Here is a 19,782-nt window from a genome sequence, read left to right as displayed (position 1 = left end):
AAGGGAAGCTGGGGAGGAAGGGGGTCATGGGGGGGGTCCACTCTGAAGACTGCCGACCGCGGGGGGGTTTCTCCCACAGGGTTTTCACCCTCCGCGTGAGGATCGGCGCGGCGAGGGGGTAGGTTCCAATTCGCCGCGCAACATTTCACCCCCACAGGACCTCGCCCACCCCCCCTCATGGTCCCACCTAGCACCCAAACGAGCCTTCGCACCCTCTCCTTGCGTGGTGTCCCCCGCAGGCCCGCTATGTGTCGCCGTCTTCGGGGCACGCAATCCTGTGCAGTCAGGGCAAGTGGGGGCGGGGGGCAGTCCCTTTGACGTATGTATCTCTGGGTTCTGTCTCTAGTCTCGGAGGGGGGCTTGAAGCTAAGAATATTTTATTTTATTTTTTTGGGACGTGGCTGCACCCGTGCAGTAAGCTTGCCGTCGAACTGCGGCTGGCGCCCGCGACGATGCTTCGCCCAGGCCGGGCACGATGGTGCCGCGACGAGCGGCGTCGAGGCGACGGCCATCGATGGGTCCAGAAGACTTGGAGACACTTCTCGACCAAAAAATCAAAAAAATCGAGCACAATTGCGTTACATGGGCATGGCCGGGGTTTCTGCACCGAACGATCTTACTTTCGGTCTATCGAAAGTGTTCATCGATAATTTTCTTTCAGTGGGGCATGCAGGATAATTTTCTTTCAGTGGGGCATCGCAGGCAACGATTACGCCTCTAGCCGTGCTGGGTGGCAGCGGCCACGAAGCCGCCGCCGAGCCCGCATACGACCACGTCGACGGCGAGGCGGAGGCGGACAGAGACGAGCCCACATCGCCACGGTCGCCGCGGAAGCGACGCGCCAACGCAGGCCAGAAGCGAGCTAGCTCTTTCTCATTCTCCGACGACTCGCCTACGTCCTCACGCCCCTCCTCGCGTGGCGCAAAGGCCGGCCGAGCGCGTGGCGGACAGGTGAAGCCAGAGCAGAAGCGGCGGCGGTGTGTGGGGTCCGCCGACCAGTTCGCCTATGGGTGGCAGCCACCGCCGCGTCGGGAGCGGGGTTCTCGCTCCCTCGGCGAGCTGGTGGAGGCGGAAGACGCGGCCGCCTTCGCCCTCATATCCGACGCCCCCTCCCCCGCTGCCGCCGCCGGCGGCGGCGGCTATGCCGAAGGCGGGGCGGCACCGCACGGGCGGCCGGCGGCGGAGAAGTCGGAGCTCGACCTCAAGGCGGACGCCGAGGCGCGCGCTGCCGCCGACTCGCTCCGCGAGGAGGCCGTCGAGGAGCTCGACCTCGAGTGGGACGAGTCGCGCCGCGCGATGCTCAAGATTCTGCAGGAGATGTGCTCGCCTCGCCACCTCTCCTTCTCGCGGCCGTTCCTGTCGCCGAGCGAGGCTGCGGCGGCCTCGCCGCCGCTGCTCACGCTGCTGCACGTGCGCGACCGCTTGCTCGCCGGCGAGCTCGGCGACATCTTCGCCTTTGCGTGCGCGGTCCGGCACGTCTTTGCCTCGTGCTACCTCGCGCACGGAAGCCCTCTCAACGGGGGCGCTGTCGCGAGAAAGTGCGAGCGGCTCGACCTCGTCTTCGAGCAGGCGAACCTCGGCGAACCTCGGCGAACCTCGTCGTCGAACCTCGGCGAACCTCCGAACCTCGTCGAACCTCGGCGAACCTCGGCGAACCTCGGCGAACCTCGGCGAACCTCGGCGAACCTCGGCGGTTGAGCCTCTCTCCTCGAGCAGGTCGTGCTGACGCTGCCAAGGCAGGTTCGCGCCCGCGCCTCCGCCGTCGACGCGGACTGCATCGTGCTCGGGCTGCCGCCGCCTGCGCACTCGGACGGAGGCGGCGGCGACGAGGACGGCTGCGATGCGGAGGGGAGACGCCGCTCCTCGCGCGCTCGCATCGAGACGCAGCCGCCGAACACCCTCGCGCTTGTCGAGGCGGAAAAGGCGCGAGAGTCGCCGGGAGCCGGGAGTCGCCAAGGTTTGACCAAGAGTCGCTGAGATGGTTGCACTTGGCGCAAGGCGCGGCAGCGCGCGGCGGCCGACGCGGAGCGGCGCGCGTGTGCGCCGAGCCGGCATGCGCGCCGCCTGGCGGAGCACGTTGCCGTCCGCCAATCGCTCGACCGCCGGCCGGCGAATCACGCGAGGCCCCCCGTCTTCACCGGGGCGACACGTCCAGGACACGTCCAGTGTCTGTCCGTGACCCGTCCAGCACCCGTCCCTACAGGTGCGCTCGTCCGCCGATTGCGTCGCCGCCGGCCAGTTCCTTGCCTCGTTTGGCGACCACCTCGGCTTGCCGCCCTTCTGTTTGCCTGAGCTCGAGGTGCGCGAGATTCGCCGAGATTCGCCCGAGTTTCGCACGAGATTCGCACGAGATTCGCACGAGATCGAGGCTGGTCTCGTTCCCCCCTCGGACTGGTCTCGCCCGCCGCGTCGCGTCCATTCATTCGTCGAGAGCAATGTTCGCCCCTGCAGGTCGGCCTCGCATGCCTGCCGCGCGTCTCTGCGTACCTGCTGCACGCGTGTGCCGCCCTCCTCCGCCTAGCGCGGCTGCCGCTCTCGCACAGCGTCGACGGCGAGATCGAGCCGAGATCGAGCCGAGATCGAGCCGAGATCGAGTTGATCTCGAGAGAGGGCGCAGGTTGACCTACCCACTTGGCGGCGCGTTCCCCAGGCTCGCGCGCGGCGTCGGTCGAGGAGGTGCTGGCGGGCGCACTCTGCTACTGGGACGGGCAGATGGCACTCGCACGGCGACTCGACGAGTCGGACGAGGCCATCCCGGAGCAGCTCGAGCCGTACCTCGAGGGGGGGGAGCTGCAGGCGAGATCCGCCGAGAGCCTCCGAGATCCGCCGAGATGAGCTCGAGGATGGCTCGTGGACTCCCTGCCGACAACGAGCCCACCTCGAGCAACGAGCCAACCTCGAGCTGCAGGCCATCGTCAGCTCGCTCGGGGACGTACGCGAGGCGGCGCGGACGCTGCGGCGGCGCGAGGGGCGGCGCGGGTTGGCCGAGGCGGGAAGGCACCGTCCGTGAACCTTGTCGGTATCTGCCCCGTAGGCGCGAGGGGCAGAGCGGGCTCGCCGGTCTGCCGCCGGCGATGCGCGGCGCGCTGCTGCGGACCGCTCTCTGCCGCGCGCGGCGATGAGGTAGCCCCGAGCTTTCTCTGGAGCCTTGCTGCAGGCGCGCTGCTACACGCCCTCTGCCACGCGGCGCTGCTCGAGCAGCGCTCCATCGTCTCCGAGGCGGCGAGGCAGGAGGGCGCGAGTGCGGCGGCGCAGGGCGGGGGCCGCGCGCGCTTTCTCGGCCGCGACGCGGCGGGCGCGCACTATTTCCACTTTTCTCCTCTCGAGGAGCGCGTCTACCGGCTGGTGCCCGATCCGCGGGGCGAGGTGCGAGATCAGCCGCGATGACCGAGATCGCCCGAGATCGGCTGTGCGGGGATGCGGATCGAGAGCTGCTACGGGGAGACGGCGCGTCCAAGACACGTCCGCGGCACGCCCACGGCGCGCGGCGCAGGCGTCGGTGCTCGAGCGCGCGGCGGTCACCGAGGGGGAGCACATCGAGGTGGAGGTGGAGGAGGGAGGCGCCGTCCGCGGGGGAGGGGCCTCGTCGGACACGCGACACGTCCATGACATGTCCGAGACACGTCCACAGGCGCCGTCGAGTGGCGGAGGGCCCTCGTCTCGCGCGTGCTCTCCGGCGGCCGAGGGCGCTTCGTCGCAATCGTGTACCACGCCGACGGAAAGACGCTCGACGAAGAGTTTGTCGAGGCCGTGAGACATGCGCCCAGTCTCGGTCCCGGCTGGGGTCCCCTCGGGGCATCTCGGCTCGTCTCGGATAGGTGTTCAGCGAGCGCCAGTGCGGCAAGGAGTGGCGGCTGCCTCCTAAGGGGCGCGGCAAGGCGGCGGCTCAAAAGGGCGGCGCGGGCGGCGGCGCCAAGGCCAAGGCCGCCCCCCCGCCTCCAAAGCCTCCGCCCCCAGCCGGCCGACGATCGGCGCGGGGGGAGGCGGCGGCGGCGGCGGCGGCGGAGGTTGTGGCGGCGGCGGAGGCGGCGGCGGCGGAGGCAGCGGCGGCGGAGGCGGCGGCAGAGACGGCGGCGGCGGCGGCGGACGCCTCGGGCGATGGGGTGACTTTGCAGGCTCCGCCGGCTGCTTCGGCCGCCGGCCCTTCCTTCTCGCTGGTGGACGTGCCGGCGCTGCTCGCTCGGATCGGGAAGCCCCCCGAGGGGAAGGCGGGCAGAGGGCGCGGCAAGGCGGCGCCCGGGCGCGACAAGCGCGACGACGCGCTCTACCTCGCACTCGAGCCGGTCGCGGCGGCGCAGGAGGAGGCGGCGGCCGCTAGATGCCGGAGAGACACCTCGTTGGAGCACTCAGCCACCACCCGTGTCATTCCAGCCGGCGCTCGAGAGGGGGCGCACCATTCCGCCGCCAGCGGCGCTAGTGACTGTACTCGGTAGCCCCCCCTGTCCCTTCACGCGAGGTGCAGGCATGCGCCCTGCACGATCTCTGGTCTCCGCCGCCGGAAGGTCCGTGTGCTGCTGCTGTAGGCTGCGGCTGCCGCGCAGCGGTCCTGGTCGGGCGCGGCGCAGCGGCTCAAGAAGGAGGAGGAGGGAGGGGCGGACAGTGGCGCGGTCGTGCAGCTGGGGAGCGCGCGCGAGGTCGACACCTTCGAGAGGCGCATGGTCGCTTGGCTCGAGGGGGCGCGCGACCGGGCGGAGGCCATGGACAGCGAGGCGGCGGGCGAGTCGGCGAGCGCGGATGGCGCTGGTGTCGGCGCGAAGATCGCCGAGGCGGCGGCGACGAGGATCAGCGGCTGCGGCGGCGATGCGAGCCGAGAGAGCGAGCTCGACGCCGCGCTTTGATCCGACGAGAGACACAGTGGCGCGGCGCCGCCGGCTCTGGCAGCTGGTAGGAGGGAGAGCAGAGAGAGCAGGAGGACGGGGCAGGAGGACGGGGCAAGCGACGCAGCCGGCGGGGGAAGCGAAGGGCGTCTCCTATCTCTCTGCGCCCCTCCACCCCCCACCTGTGGCCCGGGACGGTCTGGTGCGAAATGGAGAGCCCGTCGGAAAAAAAACCCACGCCGCAGGGAAACGAAAAGGGCAAAGAGCGCGCCTTACTCACCCACCACCTCGCGAGGACACCTCTCGAGCATCCGGCGCATCGCGCTCCACGCCACGTCGCGCCGCAGCGCCTCTGCGGGCACCGGCTCGCCCTCCGCCTCGGGGTGCGCCTCTCGCCACGCCGCCTCCTTGCGCTCCAGCGCGGCCGTCAAAGTGGCTCGCATCGCCGCGGCGGGTGGCTGCGCGCCGAAGCCGATCTCGGGCCCGCGCGCGCGCTCGCCCACCTCCCCGCCCGCGGCGGGCGGCGGCTCGTCCTCCCCTCCGATGCGCCGCGCCTTCTTGCTCGTGCGGCCCGCATCGCCCACGTCCGCGTCCTCGGCCGCGTCCGCACCGCGCGCCGCCGCCGCCGCCGCCGCCGCCGCCGCGTCCTGCGCCGGCATCCAGATCTCGTGCCTCCACCGGCATGCGCCGCCGCGGTGGCACTTGCCCAGCTGGTACTTTCGGCAATAGTCGTCCGGGATCGAGCCAAAGAGGTCCGCCGGCGCGGCGCCCACCGCCGGGCGCGTCTTCTGCCAGTCGGGACGGCGCGAGGCGGCCGCCGCGTCCGCAACCTTGACGTGCGCCCACTTGCACGCCGCGCCGCGCGAGCACTTGCCGCGCGCAAAGTCAAAGCACGGCCTGCCCTTGGCGGCGGCCGAGGCGGCGCCGGCGCTGCGGTCCTCGACTGCGCGCACGTTCAGTGTCCGGCCTCCCAGGTCGGACTTGTCCAGCCCGGCGATGGCGGCCTGCTGCGCGTCCGCGTCGGCAAAGCGCACAAAGGCAAAGCCGCGAGGCTTGCCCTCGGCGTCGACGGCATGCGCCGCCTCGAGCGCGTTGCCGTACGGCTTGACGAGCTTGAGCAGGTCCTCGGTGGTGGAGGTGGTCGGGAGGCCGACCACGATCACCTTGTGTAGTTCGCGGGACGAGCGGCCCATCGAGGTAGGGGTGGTCGTGACTCGTGGCTGGCGCGCCTAAAAGAAAGCACTCATGACCGCTATGTGGTGGCGGCGTGCCGTCCTCCCATCCCTCCCTTGGGTTGTCTGTTTGCTTCCTTTCTTTCTTCCCCTGATCGTCCTTCCAATGATCCTGCTCGTGCAGGTGGGGACCCTGTCCTTCTCCTACCCCTCGTTTGGCGTGCCCGTTTTACTTATTTATTTACTCGCATTCGTGCTCCAAGTCCCAAGTGCCGCCACTGCGCACTGGCACTAACACAAACGCTCTCTTTTATGTCCCACCATGCAGAGCGCATCTCTCTCTCTGTTGTGCGAGGCGTGAAGCGCGCCATTCGCTCTCACCTGGCAACCCTGTCTGCACGTCTCGCGCGCGCGTGAACAGGGCTCCAGCCTCCAGGCACCACAAATGACGTGTGAGTGTTAGTTAGAGTTGTTTGGTATTGCTAAAAGTCTCTCTCTCTCTCTCTAACACATAAATAAATAAATAAAAACGGACACCTCTCTACTGTGAGGTGGGTAAAAAAGAACAGGTCCCCCCCCTTGCGATCTTTGTTCGGTCCAGAGGGCCGGGTAGGAGGGGTCTAGGTTACCTCTACCTCTGAGGGCCTGCGGCCCTCTTACCTTTACCTCTTGGGCAGCCGTGGGCCCTTTACCTCTACCTCTGAAGTAGCCGTGATTTACCTGTGCGTGATCTCGAGTGGGGGATCTCGAGTGATCTCGAGTGATCTCGATGTGATCTCGATACTAAGTTAACGATAGAGCATCTGCGATTTTCACTCGCCGCCGGCGTACGATAGAGCATCTGCGATTTTCACTCGCCGGCTCGTGGAGAAGGAAAAATAAAATGCGCAGACGCACGAGTATTTCTGAGATCAGCTTAAGCGAGTGGCAGACATTTCAAAAAATGGGCGCCGCCAGGCGCCCCGCGCTGCGTGCCCACCATGGCGGTTGGGCGCGCAGCGAGGAAAATTTTGGATCTCGACAGGTGTGTGTGCTTCTTGCTTGGGCGGACCTGATGCCGGGGTAGGTAGGGTAGGTCTGGGCCCTCCCGTCGGGGTTTTCCCTCTCTTCAAGCTGGAATTTTCCCAGCAAAAAAAGAAATTTCCCGCGGAAATCACGATGTCAACCCTCCCCAAATGGGTGATCTGATGCTTGTAGGGCTTGAGAGTGGCCTGCCATGTCACAAGAAGGACTGTGGTTGCAGGAGAGTACCACCAACCACCACTCTAGTTGGTATAGTACCCCACCTTCACCCAGCCCGTGATTTCTTTTTTTAGTTTCCCATAAGTAAGTAAGGTAGGTAGGTAGGTAGGTAGGGGCAGGGAAGAGGCCGGCCGGGTTTTTCCAGAATTTCAGCATCAGGTCCGCCCAAGCAAGAAGAACACACACCTGATCTCGACAGCGTTTTCTAGAAAAGGTCGGGGCAGCCACAGCGGTGAGTGAGAAGAGGTCCTCACGGAGAGGTCCTCACGGAACAGATCTGAGGTCCTCACACTCGAACAAGAGGTCCTCATGAACGCCTACACATGAACGCCTACAGACGCCGCACTCCATAGTAACGATTCATAATGACCGACGGGGTACTACAAACGATGATTTTTCGATTAACTCACTCACTCACTCTACAGGGCCACCAAAGTCTCACAAAAAAAACACTACAGACCAAAGTCTCACTACATTACGATTTGTTGCATACACCCAAAATATTTCGGCAGACACCGAAGAGCTGAACAAGCACGCACAAATAACTCGATGTCCCACAATTTTCCATCTCATAGGCAGCATCCAACCGGGCTCCACCACACCGAGGTCTGACTAAGGCGCATGGGGATGGGAGTTGGGAGTGGAGGAGCACGAGGGAAGGAACCACGATCGTCTACCGTCGGCTGACCCTCGGTCTGAGCACGGCGGTAGTGGCTGGAGGTCGGGGCAGCCACACAGTGACAAGAGGTCCTCACGCAGAGGTCCTCACGCAGAGGTCCTCACGGAGAGGTCCTCATGGAGAGGTCCTCACGGAACATATTGGCTGTCGAGAGACGCTCTGACTCGCCAAATCCCAAGCAAAGCAAGCATGAGGTGCACTTTTGGAGTTGAAGATGATTGTTGATTTTTAAGTCTCGCATTCACATACCTCAGCCCCAACCCTTCGCTACAGGCCGAGCTTGTCTTTGCTGCAAACGAGGACGAGGACGGCCCAGGTACCATTGTCGACGATGATGACGACAACGCGGTCGTGGCGGCGGAGGATGACGATCAATCCGATGATGACTACTTGATGAGCCTGCTCCAGTAGACTGTAGAGCCGTAGAGAGGACGGCCGCCAAGTTGTGGAGCAATTTGAAATCCTTTGGTGGCCGCGTTGGGTAGCGAGTGTAATAATTTTTGTTACTTTTCATACTCTCATCTCTACAGTACACACACATGACATGCACACAGGACAGCAGCGACTTCAAGTCAAGCCACTGGCCGAACCGGATCGTCCAGCGAATGGTGGGGTGCGTGCCGCGCGAGGTCCGCAACATGGCCACGTCCTTGCCCTTCTTCGCCTGCTGGGCGAGAAAGTCGCGCAGCCGGCGTCTCACGTTCACCAGTTGCCGCGACAGGCTCGGCTGCGGCCTCAGCAAAGGCTGATCGTCCGCCCGCATGGCCTCCTCCTGCCGCTCGTCGTCCATTCCATCGAGCAGGTCGGCCAGTTCGCTATGCTGCGCGGCCGCCGCGCGGCGATGCGCGCCCGCTCGCGTCCCCGTGGCGACTGCGTCCTCCTCGCCGCCGCTCTCCTCGCCGCCGCCCTCCTCGCCGCCGCTCTCCTCGCCCTCGGTGGAGGCCGCCGCATTCGTGCCGTTGGCTGGCGTCGGCATCGCGGTCGCGCGCCGCCACTGCTCGTCGTCAAGCATGTGCCAGTACTGCTCGCCCTGGCAGCCGTCGTATTCGACCTCGTGCACGAGCCGGCCGTCCACGTCCTCCTCCCGCCCCGCGATGGTGGCCGGCCACCACAAGCCTTGCTCACCCAGGATCTCGACGTGCGTTCCCGTCTCCACGATGGTGTGCCCCGCCTGCTTCGCCGTCTCGTCCACCCGCAGCCGCTCCCGCCGCTCCCTCCGGCCGTCCCTCGCCGTCGGAAGGGCGTAGTTCGGGCCGCTCTCCTCCACGCCGGCCAGGACGTCCGCGGCGCTCACCGCCTCGACGTCCGTCGCCTCCTCCGCCGCCGGCTCGGTCGAGCCGCCCGCCGCCTCCCGTTGTCGGCGCTGCCGCTCGCGCTCGTGGTGTGCTGCTCGGCGCTCGACGCCGCCGCCCTCGTGCACACACGCCGCCTGCGGTGCCTCTTCGGCTTTCGCGCGCAAATTTTGTCCATTTTGCACAAATTCCACAACAAAGCCCCTTCGAACGCGCGAAAGCGCCGGCTTTCGAAACTAACTCGGCGCCCGCCCTCTTTCTGGCCGCGTCCCTCCACTGTCCAATCTTCTGCATTCCTCTTTTACATACATAAATGCAAAATGGTCTCTCCTCGGCGCCATCCGCTCTAAACGCTGTCGCAGCCTGACATGCTGCCTTCCCTTCTACACTTTCAAACACAACGCAGGGCTCAGCTGTCAGTGCCCAGACCAAGTCGATTTGTACCAAAGTTGGTAGACAGTGCCAAAAAACGAGAAACCCTTCGGGTCGCTCCTCATCGCAAACCCTGTCAGCAGAGTCCTCCTACGGGAATGTACGTAAGAGCCACATACACTGAGAGAGAGAGACCTCTCTCTTTTCTCCCAGTAAGCTAAAAATACATAAATTGAAAAACCACAAAATCGAAATGGCTCTTAAACCACGCACCTGGTGTCCGCACTGCCGCATGGTGCGAGCCGCCACTCATAAGAAGGTCTCCGCTGCGATGCTTCTGCTGTCTGCGTCAATGCAGCAACCCATCGAGCGCGTCACTATGACCTGACCCCTCTGATAACCGACGCCGCAAACGGCAAGCCTGCGTCCGTGTTGCATATGCTCTCCAGTCATGTTCGCATTGCGGTGGATGCCAATTCGAGCCACTCGAGCAATCATGCACAATCAATGCGCCGAAGAGCTGAGACGCAGATTCTTTGCACCGGGTCAGCAGGCAGGCAGTGCAAGGTCAAGTGGTCGCGGCACTGGTCATTCGCGATGCGGTAGGCGATGCGATCAGCCGCCGGCAAGCGGCGGTGAAGCCTGGTCCATGGCCGGGCAGGCGCGCCGCAGGCGAAGCGCTCTCGCGGGGCCTTCGCGGGGCCTTGCGTGCGCGTCCGGGGGAGCCCTCAGCAGGGCACGTTCACGCGTACGTTTACCTCCCCTCACGTGGGCTCCGTTTACCTCTACCTCCGGCGGTCTGAGACAGGTTTACCTTTACCTGAGGACCCCCACGCCAGCCCTACCTCTACCTGCGCCCCCGCCCTCCGGGCCGACTTTGTGCAGGGTTCTTTTTGTGTGGGCAGGACACTAAGTAACCCGACACGGGGCTTACTTTGCTTACACCACACGGGCGGGCCGATTTCCCGCGGCGCGCGGGATTCGCTCTTTGGCGGGCGATTCGTCCCGCTTCTCGCTCTTTTTTATGTTTACGCATTACGGCAAGGGGAAGCCGCACAAAAGGAAACGGGGGTGGGTAGCTCTATGTACAGCACTGATAGTGTTCGACCAACACGAGGAACGAGCGCCAACGACAGGCTCGCGAGCGCTCTCAAGGGGCTGGGGAGGATGGAGTGAGGGCGGAGAGCTCAACCGGACCGCGACAGAGCGTGAGGAGGCGTGGTGGGCGCGTGGCGTGACGTGGGGCATGCTCCAGAGCAGAATGCGGCGGCGGGCTGGGCGGGAGCGGCGCGAGCAGACCTGCGCGGAGTCGGGCACCCTCCCCGCGGAGGCGCCACGGCGGGCATTGCGCAAATGCGCTGGCGACATGAGCGCCGCCGTCAACCATCCCTCAGAAGGCGACGTACGACTTCTTGCTGTAGCCGAGCTTGTCGAGGTTGGCTATGCACGCAAACTTGATCATGGGCGGCGGGCCGCACCTGCAGGGGTGTCGCGGACGTGTCCTTGAACTGTCTGCCGCCTCTCGGCTAGCCTCGGCTAGTCTCGGCTAGTCTCGGCTAGTCTCGGCTAGTCTCGGCTAGTCTCTCTCGCATGAGGACGAGTGTGTCGTCGGCGGGAGGGGGCAGGTGCTCCGAGATCATCTCCTCGGTGATGAAGCCAGACGAGAACTTCCAGCCGGCGGGCGGCCGGTCGAGCGTGTAGTGCACCTGGGCAGGTCAGCCGAGGTCAGCCGAGGTCAGCCGAGGTCAGCGGAGGTCAGCCGAGGTCAGCCGAGGTCAGCCGAGGTTGCGTGTGCGTGTGCGTGTGCGTGTTGCGCATTCGTGTGTGTGCGTGTGTGCGTGCGGCGGCGGCGCCGCGGCGGCGGCGGCGGCGGCGGCGGCGGCGGCGGCGGCGGCGGCGGTGGCGGCGGCGGCGGCGGCGGCGCTGGGCGGCGGTCGGCGGCGTGAGGTGCGAGCCTTGAGGCGCGAGGCGTGCTTCGCGGCGAGCTCGTCGAGCATGTCGCGGACGAGGATGTCGGACTCTGTCTGGTTGGCGTACAGCAGCGAGATCTGAGTCTTGTCTGACGGGTCTTTGAGGATGGCCGCCATGACCTGCGGCGGCGGCGGCGCGGCTGGGCGTGGAGAGCAGCTGGGTGTCGTCGCGGCGTCGCGGGGAAGGGCGGGAGGAGGGGAGACAGGAGGAGGAGGAGGAGGGTAGGAGAAGGGGTGTGGGGGAGGAGAGGAGAGGGGATAGGAGGAGGAGCGGGTTGGGGGCCGTCGCCTGCAGCATGGGCGTGATGCCGGTCCCGCCCGCCATCATCCCCAGCCGCTTGCAGGCCAGCTCCTTGCTGCCGCTCTTGAACCGGCCGGCCCCGAGGTACTCGTGCATCCCGATCGGCCCTTGGATGTCCATCGTGTCGCCGACCTTGAGCGAGTCCATGTACTGCGGGCGGGCGAGAGCCGGGCCTCGGGCGGGTCGGGCTGGGGCAAGGCTGGGGAGGGGAGCGGCGCGCGGCAGTGCGCGGCGGCGAGGTTGGTTCCAGTAACGCTGTAAATTGCGCGTCTTCTGAACCATCAGCACCGAGGGAGCGCGTCCGGACGGTGTGTCGAGGAATCGCAGCCCTCTCGCGGGCGCGGGAGCGGGCCGCGAGAGCGGCAGAAGCTTATCGGAAGTGTCACGCGCCTGTGACATCTTGCCGCCGTCCGGGAAGCGGTCGATCACGCCGCCCTTGTACACCTTGATCACCAGGTCGACGTACCCCACCTCGTCGTCCGACGTCGTCGGCGTGTACTTGCGCTCGATCTCCTTCTCCCCGTCCTCGGGGTCGTCGCGGCCGTTCCACTGGCCGTCGACGACTCCCTTTGGCGCGGGCGCAAAGAGTTTGAAGTGCTTGCCGACGGGTAGGCCGAGCACCGGGGTCGCGTCCGGGAGCACAAAGCGGAACCGCACCGTGTCGTGCGAGATGTTGGTGCGCTCGCCGAGCGTGACCGTCTGCCGCGACTTGTTGAGGAACTTGGCGCCCCGAGGCTTGCCGCCGCCGCCGCCGCGCATCGAGACGAGGAAGACAATGGAGAGGATAACGATGACCGCGGCCACGAGGACCGCAGGCTCCATGTCCATAGCAGCGAAGCCTTCCGAGACGGAGCCGCGCAAAAAGAAATTATGGTCTCGCGCGGCTTGGTTGGTTGGTTGGCCCCCACTCTAGGTTGGTTGGTCCCGACTTCGCGCACTCACATCAAAATGGGTCAAAATGTGGGCTATTTCACGCCTCTTCACACTTCAGGCTCCCAGATCCATCCTATCACCACTGTCCATCCTGAAATTGCGTCAGGAGGGTCACAGTGGCCTGTAGACGCGCTGGGTTGCCAGGGGAACGAAGGATTCCCCCGTTACGACCTTGCGTGTTGAATCGACGCGGAGCGAAGAAGTTTTTTTGACCCGTGGGCACCCCTCTCTGGACTCTGGCAGGAGGACCCTGGCCGGCCCAGGAGGTTGGTTGGCTGGTCCCGCACTTCTTCGCGCACTCTGCCGTGCCGCCCGGAAACAGTTGGTTGGTTGGTGGGGTCCTTTGCGCAGTGTGCGGTGAAATGGGCTGGCAGCTTTTGGTAATTGATACCCCCCCCCCCCCCCGGGGAAGGGGAAGGTGCTGTGTGGCCTGTGGGTGCGCGCTTCATATAGAGCTCCCCGGCCCTGGGTGTGAGTTGCCACAAAATACACAACAATCAAGCAGTCAATGCCATACGAACTGCTGCTGCACCGCTGCTGCCACGCGCCTGCTGCCCCCCCTCGCGGCACATACGCAAACACGCGGCGGCGTACCGCGAAGGGCCGGCGCGCATGTGCTGCACGTGCGCCGAGCCCTCAAAGCGGAGCGCGTAGACGGGGCCGTCCTCCTCCTCGTCCTCGGGCTCGCTCTCGCTCCCGCTCTCGCTCCCGCTCTCGCTCTCGCCCTCGTCCGCCACCCCGCCGCCGCCGCCGCCGCCGCCGCCGCCGCCGCCGCCGCCGCCGCCGCCGCCGCCGCCACCGCCGCCGCCATCCGCGCTTTCCCCCGCCTCGAGGCCTCGGAGCAGCGCCGCAGTGCGCTTCTCGCCGAGCCTCTCGGCGCCTGCAGCGGCGTCCGGCCGGCGCCGTTCCGCGCGGCAACGCTGGCGCCCGCGCCTTGCAGCGGCCCAAGCAGCCCGAGCGAGCCGTGCCTAGAGTTTGGACCCGCGGGTATGGACAGAGCATCGTGCATCGCACGCCTGCGTCTCGCGGAAGGCAAGGGCTGCGAGTACAAAGAGCACGGAGCATGCTACGCGTCGTCGAGCGCATGCCCGGGGATAGGGAGGGCGGGTCCGCATCTAGCAGCCGCGCGTAGCCGCGACGTGCAGCGGTGTGTTGCCGAGCCCGTCCGCCTCGGCCGCGCTTGCGCCCGCGGCGAGCGCGGCGGCGGCGGCGGCGGCGGATCCCTCGCGGCAGGCCTCGAGCAGCAGCGACTGCGCGTCCTCCGCCGTCGCCACCGGGAAGGGAGGCAGGAGGGGGCCCGCCGCCGGCGCCGGCGCGCAGGCCGCGCGACGCGCCTCGAGGAGCGACTCCAGCTCCGCCGCACGGCACGCCCGGTCCGCGCGCGAGTAGAGGTAGAGGGAGGCGCAGCCGGCCGCCACCGCGCCGCGCCGCCAGTACGTCTCGAAGTGGCGGCGGCGGGACGAGAAGGGCGAGAGGAGGGCGAGGCAGAGCAGCTCTAGCACGAGCAGCAGCTGCAGCAATAGCCAGCGTGCGCACGCAGGCCGCGCCGTCACGGCGGCGGCGCCAAACAGCGGGCGGCACGGCGCGGAGTCAAAGATCTCGGCTCGGACGCGGCGGCGGAGGAGGCGGAGCAGGGCCGCGTCGGAGGCGGAGCCGTCAAAGCAGCCGTCGCCGACGGCAAAGCTGGCGTCGCGGAGGGCCTCCCACACCAGGGCGCCGCCGCCGCTGAAGACGTGGACGACGAGCGGCGTGCAGGGAGGGAGAGAGGCTAGGAGAGCCGCCGCAGCTCGGAGCACCGCGAGCCCCGTCGCGAGAAGCCGTGGTGTCCGCATGGTGTCCAGCATGCTGGCGGTGGCGCGCACGGTGCAGGCGCCACCGTCGTGGTACAACATCGAATACTCTTTCAGCTGCGAGTGAGTGGCGCCGAGCCAGCCGAAGAGCATCACCACGGCCGACGGAGCGGAGGAGTCGCAACGAGTGACTCGCACATCGCACATCTTTTGCTGCCTGCCGCAGCTGCAACAGCAGCAAGAGCTACTGCTAGATTATAGCGGTGTGTCGTGCGCAATCCGCCACTTGCCGCGAAAACCGTCACTTTGCCGTCACTTCGGGCCAAAAACCGTCACTTGGAGGGCCGGGAAGTTTCGCATCGACGGTCCTCGTGGGTGAACCGCAGCGCGTGATGACGCAGCCCGGTGACTCAAAGCCGCCTATGGTGGTGGCGGGCGTTGACCCCACCGGCGCTGGCTCTCACGTGAGCTCCACGGCTCGCCCGTCGCTCGCCGGTGAGCCCGTAGCGGTCGTCGCAACTGTCAAGCCCTGCGTCGGGTCGGCACCCGCGCCACAGACCACCAATGACGTCAAGACTCCGCCGGTTGAGTCAAAGAAGCGACCGGTACCGACAGCCGCGAGCGATTCCAGCAACGGTGACGGCCAGCCCGAGCCGCGCAAGGCGGCTCGCACGCTCTTTCCAGCGGAGGTCTGCCCTAGTTGCCGTAGCCGATTGTCGTCACTGTGAGAGCTCGCGCCTCACAGCTGCTCCCATCGTTCGCAGGACTTCGAGGCGGCCAAGACCAAGATCGCTGAGCAGGCCGCCACCATCGCCGACTTGGAGTCGTCACTTTCTCTCGAGACTGGCATGCACCAGGTGGCGGCGGGCAAGGTTGCGGGTCTCGAGGCGCAGATCGGCGCGATGAGCGTGTACGAGGGCAGTCTGCTGAGGGAGAAGAACGGCATTGCAGTCGAGCTCGGGACCGTCAAGGAGAAGCTGCGGCGGGTCGAGAACGAAAAGAAGGGTATCCGCGAGGCGCAACACAAGTTGTTCCAAGCGCGTGACAAGGAGCGCGAGCTGGTCCTGAAGGAGGTGCGCTGGCTGGAGATCCTCGCGGCCGACATCCTGAAGGAGAGCGTGCCGCGCAGCGTCCTGGACAACTCGATCTGGGCCATCATTGCACGCTTCAAGTCACTGCAGACGCGCGCACAGGCCGAGATGGCGACCGCTCGCGCTCGGGCTGCCTCGCAAGTCATTGTTTTGCAGTAGAAGTGTAGCGTTCTGCATTGCGTATTGGAGTAGGCGGGCCCCATGACAGAGACTGCTCTCGAGGTTGTGTCATGTTTGCTGCTGTATGCATCATCAAATTACATTTTCTATCAAGGTTCACATTCTTTGCGCGTACCATTTTCACTTCCTTACACGGTCTATTTCGGCCTCAGCGTGCGCTTCATACACCAGTCACGGCTCACACCAGTACGGCTCTGAGCGACGCAACCAACTCAACTGGACCGCGGTTGGTACAGAGCCGTAATGAGAGGCGTCACGTGTGCGTGGTTGTGATGTGGGTGTACCCGAGCGATTGGTCACTGGCTAGACGGCCCAAGCGGCGCAGAAGAGCTCTTTGTGCTGTCCTCGAGGTCTGGATACCACCTCTCGGGAGGAGCGTTTGAGGTGATCACAACTCGTCGGCATTGGGAATATGCATCCCTTCCATCCAGCAGGACGAGGAGCAGATGGACAGGCAATTCGCCGCAGTAATCATCGAGAAAGACGTCTGCCTGCCCGCTGTAGCGGCGCAGGCATGTCCGACTACCAGTACACTTGTACACGTCGCTGCCGGTCATTTGATCTGCGCGAAACGTCTTACCCGTGCAACTTGCCCCGTGAAACACGTGCACCTCAGGAACCTGCCAGGTCGCACAGACTGAGGCCGCCATAAGCCGTCACTTTTGGCCCGTCGCCAAGGGCGGTCGTCAGATGCCACGTCGACGGGCCGTCACTTCGAAGTGACTGCTGCTTGGAAGTTTCCAGAGGCCGTCACTTGGAAGCCGTCACTTCGAACCGTCCGTCACTTCAGAGAAAAAAGAAAACAAGTCTGGGAGCCCTATCTCCCAGAGGCCAGCGGACAAAAGCCTGCTGTGTTTCTATCTTTCGCACGTGGGTCGAGCCTGTCTGCTGTGAGAGCGACGTGTTTTGTTTAAATTCTTTCTTTCTCACGTGTGTTTTTCGAAGGCCGTCGTTTTTCGTTTTTCTTCCCGCACCGGCCTCCCCGGAACGGTCGAGCGGTAGCTTCGCCCACCCGCCCCCTCCATATTCCTCCTCGCCTCGCCACACACAGCCCACCCCACCTGACGGTGACGTCGACTGGCAACGTGCATCTCGTCACCGCAGGTTTATCCGCGAACGGTGCAGCGGCCAGTCAACGAGGCGCGAGAGGCCACACGCCAGGTTCCACATTGCATGTGTCGACCGCCCCGCATCTGCCTCCTCGTCAACGTGCCAGTGTGCTCGCCTCCCAGCGCCTCTCAATCTCCCGTTACCTTTCACGGCTCTCGCGCATACCGACCGATCGCGCTGGGCATGCTGCTTCCTCTCTCTTGCCAAGTACCGAGGCCAGCTGGATTACGGTTTCCTTCTCACCATGCTTGACAAATACCCGTACCAGCTTCAGGTCAAGGGCGGCATGAAGGAGTCCCGCATCAAACGCGTCATCATCACCTCTCCCATGCATCCACGAGACTGGTACCCGGACCTGACCGGTGTCGACAGCTGGGAAAGCGGGCAGCTGCGGCGCCGCATCACATCTATTGAAGAGTGTACTATTTCTGCCTGAGCATGTTGTTTCTTGCGTTGTTTAATACATGTACATGTTACCGTCACACCCTACACGCGCCGCGGCCCGACACTCTTGTTGTGGATCCTCGTGCGGCTTGGGCCCTCTCTCTCGGCCTAGAAGAAGCGCCCGTCGGTCAGATTTGCCATGAGCCCGAACCAGTGGTCGGTCGCACGGCGCGAGATGCGGTGGCATGAGTCGAAGATCTTGGTGTCGATCGAGCCGTCCGCCATGACGTACGGAATGGCAGAGTCGAGTCTGCGCCGCTTTGCCGGCGCCCGCGTGGCGGCGGGCGGGCCGGAGACTTGCGTCGCGACGCTCACCGTCGCGACGGCCGTGACCGCCGGGTCGCGGCGCCGCTTCGGCGTGGTCGCGGCGGTGGCGGCGCCGATGGAGGGCGAGCCGTGGTCGGTCGCCTCGCGGGGCTCGAGGCTGACGCGACGCCACGAGGTATTGAGCACCCAGTCCTCGTAGTAGTCGCCAAGCAGACACAGTGTCTGCGCTTCGATCTTGAGCGTATCGCGGTCTGCGCCCATCTTCTGGAGGCAGCCGAGCACAAAGTCGATGCCCTCCGCAACTGTCGGGTATGCGTTGCCTGGAATCGGGGGGACGGGAGTGCGCGCGTTGCGCTGTGCGCGCTGGACATCTTTGACCACGCACTCGTAGGAGGTTGCATGGCGCATGCTGCGCTGGAGGTTCACGCCCCACTTCGTTTTGGGGACGGTGGAGGCGGTGGCGGCCTCGAGCATGGTGCGCGTCATACCCCAACGCTGGAGTGGCCGCGTGACACACGAGGTGCGGAACTTTCCCGGCTTCCAAGTGACGGAAAGCGACGGATTGGGAGGGGAGTGACGGCCGTCGCAGACAGGCAGGCCGAAACGGAGGTAGACTCTACGGCCGCTGAGAGCCTGTTTTTGCCACTTCGTTAGCTCTCCAGGGGTCTCTAATCTTGAAATCCGAGACCCGTGTGTATCGCGCGCCTTGCGGGGGGGGCGCGGAAAAGAGGAACCTCTTAGCGCCATCGCCACGGTGCTGCATGCAGCGCCGGGCGACGACGGCTTACCGCCTCCCGGTCCCCCTCGGCACACCTCCGCTGCTCAATGTTTGACGGCTCGAACCCGTGAAGCTTCCCCGTGCGCGGGTTACCCCGCACACGGGTCTGCCTGCCAGCCACGTATCCACGCAAGCGTGGTCCGCGTGCATGGCATACAGGCGTCCGCCAGACAGCGCAGAGGCTAGGCGACCGGGGAAGGACTAGCTCAAGGGCAACACAGCGTCACCAGCCGTTGGCGCGCAGAACGAGTCTGCGGCCCTCGGTTGGGACGAGTGCGCGACGCGGTTGAACCGCTCAATATGGCCGGCAGCTCGCGCTGCCGGCGGGGTTGGTTGGGGAGAACCGGCACGGGGAGGGCCGGCCTCCCCGGAGGGGTCGCCCCCTGGAGGGGCCCCAAAGGGCCCCCCGGGGGCAAAGCGCCCCATACAGCCGCTCGATTATCCTCCGCAAGGCGGAGCTGACCGAGAAGACGAAGGACGGCCTCCGCCTATTTGGCCCGATGCAGGGTACCGCCGGCCTCGAGTTCGTGGTTGGCCCAATCAAGGTTGGGAACTGGAATTCGAATCAGAAGGGGCTGGCGATGCTCAAGGTCAGCGACCTGAGGAAGGAAGTTGTCTCCAACCTCTCAAAGATCGGCAACGACAGCTGGGGATCCATCTTCTTCACCTCTGCCAAGGGCGTCCCCTTCACCCAGGACAAGGACAACGAGTACCTGAGTGTCGCCCGTACGGGCGGGACGCTCGAGCTGCTGTACGGCTCCAAGGACGAGCCGGGAAACCAGGCGGCCTTCTGCGGCGCCGCGGACGACGAATTGGAAGACGAGGTGCAGGAGAGGAGGAGAGGCTTGGACGAGAGCAACTTTGCATGGGGGCTAGACTGGACTCACTCTATTGTTGTTGCGCGAATGCGCCAGGATGATGACCTCGACGCCGACAGCGACTCCGGCCGCAGCGACACCGGCAGCTTCGCCGACTTTCAGGAGGAGGCTGCCCGCAAGCGCCAGAAGGTCGAGAAGGAGGCGGGCGAGAAGAAGGATCGGAAGAAGCATAAGAAGGACAAGGCTGACAAGGTGCTCCGCCCGCCCCTCCCTCGCCAGCGCCTCTTTCACCGCCGCGCATCACCGCCGCCTACCACCAGCGGCTGCCTCCACCCAGACCTCGCCCCCGCCGCCCACCTGCCTACGCCGTCGCCGCCGCCTCCCACCCGGCCGCCCCACCACCGCCTCCGATCACCACCACCACCGCCCTCGCCACCGCCCCCGAGCCCGCCGCCGCCCTCCTCTCCGCCGCCCTTACCGCCTCCGCCTAGCCTGGCGCCGAGGTGGTGGACGAGAAGGCGGTGCA

The 19,782-nt window shown here is 65.6% G+C and overlaps 6 protein-coding genes across 6 annotated transcripts; 2 read left to right on the top strand and 4 right to left on the bottom strand.

The window, feature by feature from the left end:
- Positions 1 to 927: 927 nt before the first annotated feature.
- Positions 928 to 4,838, top strand: EMIHUDRAFT_119883 (hypothetical protein; the record flags this gene model as incomplete). Its single annotated transcript, XM_005765709.1, has 10 exons — positions 928 to 1,538; positions 1,737 to 1,908; positions 2,204 to 2,299; positions 2,452 to 2,617; positions 2,651 to 2,771; positions 3,035 to 3,060; positions 3,158 to 3,366; positions 3,494 to 3,547; positions 3,819 to 4,283; positions 4,524 to 4,838. Coding segments are annotated over 10 exons (2,235 nt in total), but the record flags the coding sequence as incomplete, so codon positions are not given.
- A 251-nt stretch (positions 4,839 to 5,089) lies between these two features.
- EMIHUDRAFT_246960 (hypothetical protein) lies at positions 5,090 to 6,010 on the bottom strand (the record flags this gene model as incomplete). The annotated part of the gene is made up of 2 exons (XM_005765708.1): positions 5,090 to 5,275; positions 5,648 to 6,010. 2 exons carry the CDS (start codon positions 6,008 to 6,010, stop codon positions 5,090 to 5,092), a joined length of 549 nt encoding a protein of 182 aa, XP_005765765.1.
- Positions 6,011 to 8,786: 2,776 nt separating this feature from the next.
- EMIHUDRAFT_371120 (hypothetical protein) lies at positions 8,787 to 9,406 on the bottom strand (the record flags this gene model as incomplete). The annotated part of the gene is made up of 1 exon (XM_005765707.1): positions 8,787 to 9,406. A coding segment is annotated over one exon (528 nt), but the record flags the coding sequence as incomplete, so codon positions are not given.
- Positions 9,407 to 10,964: 1,558 nt separating this feature from the next.
- On the bottom strand, positions 10,965 to 12,604 carry EMIHUDRAFT_76556 (hypothetical protein; the record flags this gene model as incomplete). The annotated part of the gene is made up of 6 exons (XM_005765706.1): positions 10,965 to 11,093; positions 11,173 to 11,280; positions 11,594 to 11,664; positions 11,749 to 12,018; positions 12,232 to 12,355; positions 12,407 to 12,604. 6 exons carry the CDS (start codon positions 12,602 to 12,604, stop codon positions 10,965 to 10,967), a joined length of 900 nt encoding a protein of 299 aa, XP_005765763.1.
- A 1,142-nt stretch (positions 12,605 to 13,746) lies between these two features.
- EMIHUDRAFT_246956 (hypothetical protein) lies at positions 13,747 to 14,721 on the bottom strand (the record flags this gene model as incomplete). Its single annotated transcript, XM_005765705.1, has 2 exons — positions 13,747 to 13,817; positions 14,142 to 14,721. The coding sequence occupies 2 exons, from the start codon at positions 14,719 to 14,721 to the stop codon at positions 13,747 to 13,749; spliced, it is 651 nt and encodes a 216-aa protein (XP_005765762.1).
- Positions 14,722 to 14,940: 219 nt separating this feature from the next.
- On the top strand, positions 14,941 to 15,949 carry EMIHUDRAFT_445868 (hypothetical protein). The gene is made up of 2 exons (XM_005765704.1): positions 14,941 to 15,257; positions 15,333 to 15,949. Exons 1-2 carry the CDS (start codon positions 14,961 to 14,963, stop codon positions 15,816 to 15,818), a joined length of 783 nt encoding a protein of 260 aa, XP_005765761.1. The 5' UTR covers positions 14,941 to 14,960; the 3' UTR covers positions 15,819 to 15,949.
- The last annotated feature ends 3,833 nt before the right edge of the window (positions 15,950 to 19,782 follow it).

The sequence above is a fragment of the Emiliania huxleyi genome, assembly GCF_000372725.1.
Source record: "Emiliania huxleyi CCMP1516 unplaced genomic scaffold EMIHUscaffold_539, whole genome shotgun sequence".
Classification (NCBI taxonomy): domain Eukaryota; phylum Haptophyta; order Isochrysidales; family Noelaerhabdaceae; genus Emiliania; species Emiliania huxleyi.
This window is presented reverse-complemented; position numbering and strand designations above follow the sequence as displayed.